This window comes from Halyomorpha halys, unplaced genomic scaffold (assembly GCF_000696795.3).
Source record: "Halyomorpha halys isolate HHAL.00 unplaced genomic scaffold, Hhal_1.1 Scaffold1494.1, whole genome shotgun sequence".
Taxonomy (NCBI): Eukaryota; Metazoa; Arthropoda; class Insecta; order Hemiptera; family Pentatomidae; genus Halyomorpha; species Halyomorpha halys.
Window position 1 is genome coordinate 74,258 of NW_027110725.1, and position 3,998 is coordinate 78,255.

General features: G+C 32.2%; 1 protein-coding gene across 2 annotated transcripts in view; it reads right to left on the minus strand.

The window, feature by feature from the left end:
- LOC106689844 (uncharacterized) overlaps window positions 1–3,998 on the minus strand; it is a 40,129-nt gene that overhangs the window by 35,709 nt on the left and 422 nt on the right. For both annotated transcript variants that reach the window (XM_014435031.3, XM_014435032.2), the window contains exons 2-4: window positions 3,790–3,928; window positions 2,882–3,060; window positions 1,739–1,787 (exon numbers count right to left, since the gene is read on the minus strand). In XM_014435031.3, coding sequence (XP_014290517.1) covers window positions 1,739–1,787; window positions 2,882–3,060; window positions 3,790–3,908 — 347 coding nt within the window. In that variant the 5' untranslated portion in view covers window positions 3,909–3,928. The remainder of the gene's footprint in view (window positions 1–1,738; window positions 1,788–2,881; window positions 3,061–3,789; window positions 3,929–3,998) is intronic.

Consider the following 3,998-nt stretch of genomic DNA (forward strand, 5'->3'; position numbering starts at 1 on the left):
ACATTAGAGGAACTTGGGAATCAATAAAGCAGTCTTTTACTGAAGTCTGACTTTATCATATCTTATTCCTTTTTCTCTTTTTTTGCTCTCGCTGACACTTAAGTGGTGTTTACTAAGTTTTGTACTAATGACCGATACCAAGTTTTGTCTTGTTTCAATGGAATCGGGCACAAGTTAACAGAATTGATGGACAAGGACCAAGTACAGGTGTAAACAAGATGGCATTCAATTTTGAGAGGGGTTACTACAAGCTTACATAACTTTGTAGCAGCAAATAGCGTGTTCCAGAGGAGCAGACATTTTGGGCTCAAACTGTTGGGGGCAAGTCTGCAAGGCACTAGGGCAGGAGCAAATAAAATTTTTGGGTCACACAATTTCTAGAAAAGGAGTTAAACCTGACGCAGATAAAGTCACTGAAAATGGGGTAGCTAGGGAAGTAAAAGGAATTCAGGAGGTTGTTGGGGGACTCTGAATTATTACAGGAGGTTTGTACCAGAAATGGCCAAGTATCTTGTCCCACAACAATCTACTGAAGTAATGCAGCAAGGCTATCGTTAACCAGATCGTGGAAGGCAATATCAGATGAGCATGGAGAGACTGCAGCAAGAGCCAGTACTCGCTTTCCTGCATTTCACGATAACAACAAATGCGAGTAAGGACTCACAGGGAATGGTGTTATTTCAGGATAAGAGCACCCAGTGGTGTACCCCAGCAGACATCTTACACAGACAGAAATTAGATACAGTGCAATGGAGTGAAAACTCCTGGGAATAGTGTGGGCTGTCAACCACTTTGGACAACATGTGTTCGGCAGAAGATTCAAGGTACATACTGACATAGATACATACATAGACCTCTGCAGTGGATGGGTAAGCTGGAGGAATTTTCAGTCAGAATTACTTGCTGGAAGGAGTTCCTAGCGCAATACAACATGAAAGTACTATATAAACCGGGCAAAGAAAACGCTGTGGCCAATTGGTTATTTGGAGCCATAACCGTGAATGCCATGGGACAAGAAAATGGGGAATCCACAGGGGTTATAAGAAAGTTCCTGCAGGATTGGATACCAAGAGAGGAAGAACAGGATAAGCAAAAGATGATGATAAGGGAGAATCGTCGAATGAGATGGGCTTATGATGAATTTTTTGATTAAATTATCATTAGAATTAGAAAAAGTTTGAAAAGGACTGAAGAAGAAAAAAAGATTAGAATGAGAGAATGTTCCAAATGAACCAAAGAAGATAGCTTATCTAATGACCGGCAAAATCTAAAATATTTTAATTTATACACACTCAAAATAAAAATAGTTTAACTTCTTTTATGTGCTGTAGTTAAGGTAAAAGCTATTTCTCAACATCAACTTTTTCTTCAGAAATTTCCCTTTCCTAAATGAATCAATCATTTAAACAATAAATAATTAATTGATTATAATCGTTGGATAAAAATAAATAACACAGAAAATTCATAATTTTAAAGCTATTTTTTTTTACTAATTCACTTACTAATAACTTACGAAATAATGCAAATGATTGAAAGAATGTAAAATGAATTTCAACATGTTAAAAAATTAATTCAAGTCAGAGTCTATTTAATAAAGCAGCTGTCTGAAGTTGTGTAGGGGCGAGAGAAGGAGGGAGTCTTTCCCTTCATTTAGTGTAACCTGCTGGCCTAAGCTCCACTTACTAGATCATTGTTAAAGTTGTTTGACTAAAAAAATAGGATATAGTTATAGACTTACATGTCCATTTTTAAAAATGATGGATGACTCATTCCAAATGTTGAATCACCTAAAACCAAAGGTAAAAATATTACTGAAAAATTGACACACTAAATTATATAAAAATAACAACACTAGAAAACTGAAAAAAATTTAGGTTTAATAGTATCAGTAATATCAGTAAAACAAATAAATAGTAGGAGACAGGGGCGGCAGTGGGAGATCAAAATGAAATTGCCAAAACTGATGGCCAGTATTAAATAAATTTAAAAAAAAATAACAATAAATAATGTCTTATTTAAAGGATAAATATAGAAATAAAGAAAATTCCTAATAGCAGCATAAAAAGGACAAAATGATATATTTTCAGATTATACAGAAAATAATATAAGAACTTAAAAAAAAATTTAAATAAAATATTTCTCAAAGGTATTATATTATTTAAAGGAAAATTTTACTAATTTAAATATTTAAATTCCATAGGAACGTACTGAACCTGGTGCTTAACGCCCACTAATTAACCGTTTTAGATTCTCACCAAACATTTTTAGCCTGCCTCAAATCCTTCCATAAATTCAGCTATCCTTAAACATATATTAACCCTGAATTATACTCGCTAAGGCCGGGTGATAGTTGTTTCAGGCAAGCTACGAATGTTTGGAGGAAACACAGAGGCCTTGCTGGATGTTTCTCCTTAATCTGTATATCTCACTTATTAAGAGTAGAACATAGAAACTGGATAAGGGTGTCATTGTCACTATGGTGATATTAACAACCAAGAAAATTAAAATAAACAATACTATGTTTAGCAACCATAGTAGTTGAGAGATAATAGTTGGAATTAGGTTTGACCCATGTCTAATTCATTAATTATTTTAAAAACATTAAATTTTACAGTTTTAAAACACAGGGTCAGGGAGGTTCTGTAGGAATCAACTAAAAATCGAAAATACTTAAGATATATTTTTCACCATTTTGATCTCCAACTGTTTAAAAAATAAATTTTAGATATATCACTTAGTTTATTAAACTACTGGAAAGAAACCAATAATTATACATAGTATTTAATTGAAAAGTTCAGATTGAAAAAATATTTTTACAAAGCAATATTTATAAGGTGAGAAATGTATTAAACTTAAAAAAAAAAATACATATAAAATTTACCAAACAATGAAGTAGAACTTTTGCCAGCTGTGATAGGCTGTTCTTCACCCCAATAAGGAGAAATACATTCTAGTTTTCTTTCCAATTCAGCCAAAGCAGCTTTTCTTCGCTGCAAAGCAAGATCTTCAATTTCTAAATTTCCTTCTTGAGCTTTGCTCGGCTTTTCTTCTTTTCCATAACTAATAAATATTAAGTATTTGTTAAAAATCAATGAATTGCTTCAATAGATGTAACATTCAAAGTTGAAATAATGTCTAGAGATAACTGAAATGAATTACATATTTGGTGCATGGGAGGATAAAGCTATCTAAGGGCCAGAAATTAGGGGGCATAGGAAATGGTTTAAACAATTCAGAAGGAACATGCAGTTATAGATAAACATAGTTTCATCTTTTGGACTTCCAGAGGTAGTTTTCTGGAGTCAAATCTGTTGGCATGACATTGACAATAGGGCATAGATCATTTTGATGTGGAAATACTTTTTTTAAATTTTGGGTACTCAGACGACTTGGTACCAATATGCCTCAATTGTGTTTTTTAAGATAAATAATATTTTTTAATATTATTCTTGTTAAAAAAATAAACAGGTAAATTCTGGTTGCAGGTGTGATTTAAAAAAAATATAATCAGGTGACATAGAAAATGAATAACAATAACAGCAAAATTAACATATTTAAAAAACATATGATTACTTTGTTTTAAATTGATGATCAAACTATTTCTCTAAAAGGTTACTCCATTCATAAGGATTATTAGTAATTGTTAAAATTATTTTATTACATGAGTATAATCACAGCGGTCACAAAAACTTCATAGGGTAATTCTAAATAGCAATCAAGAATAGTAGTCCTAAATAAATGACCAATTTAAGATTTATTCGATTTTGAAAGATTAATAAGTTTACCAACCACCCGTTCATTTTGTACTTGCTCTCCACTGTAGATGATGCTTGAGGCCTCGGAGTGGCAACAATAGTATCTTCAAGCAAAACTTTGTGTGAACCTTTTCTCTTAGAAGAAGATGCCATTTAAGTGGTGAAATCAAATTCTATAATTATAATAAATTGAAAACATTAATCTGTTACACTAATCTCAGACTATAAAATAGAATTTATAAA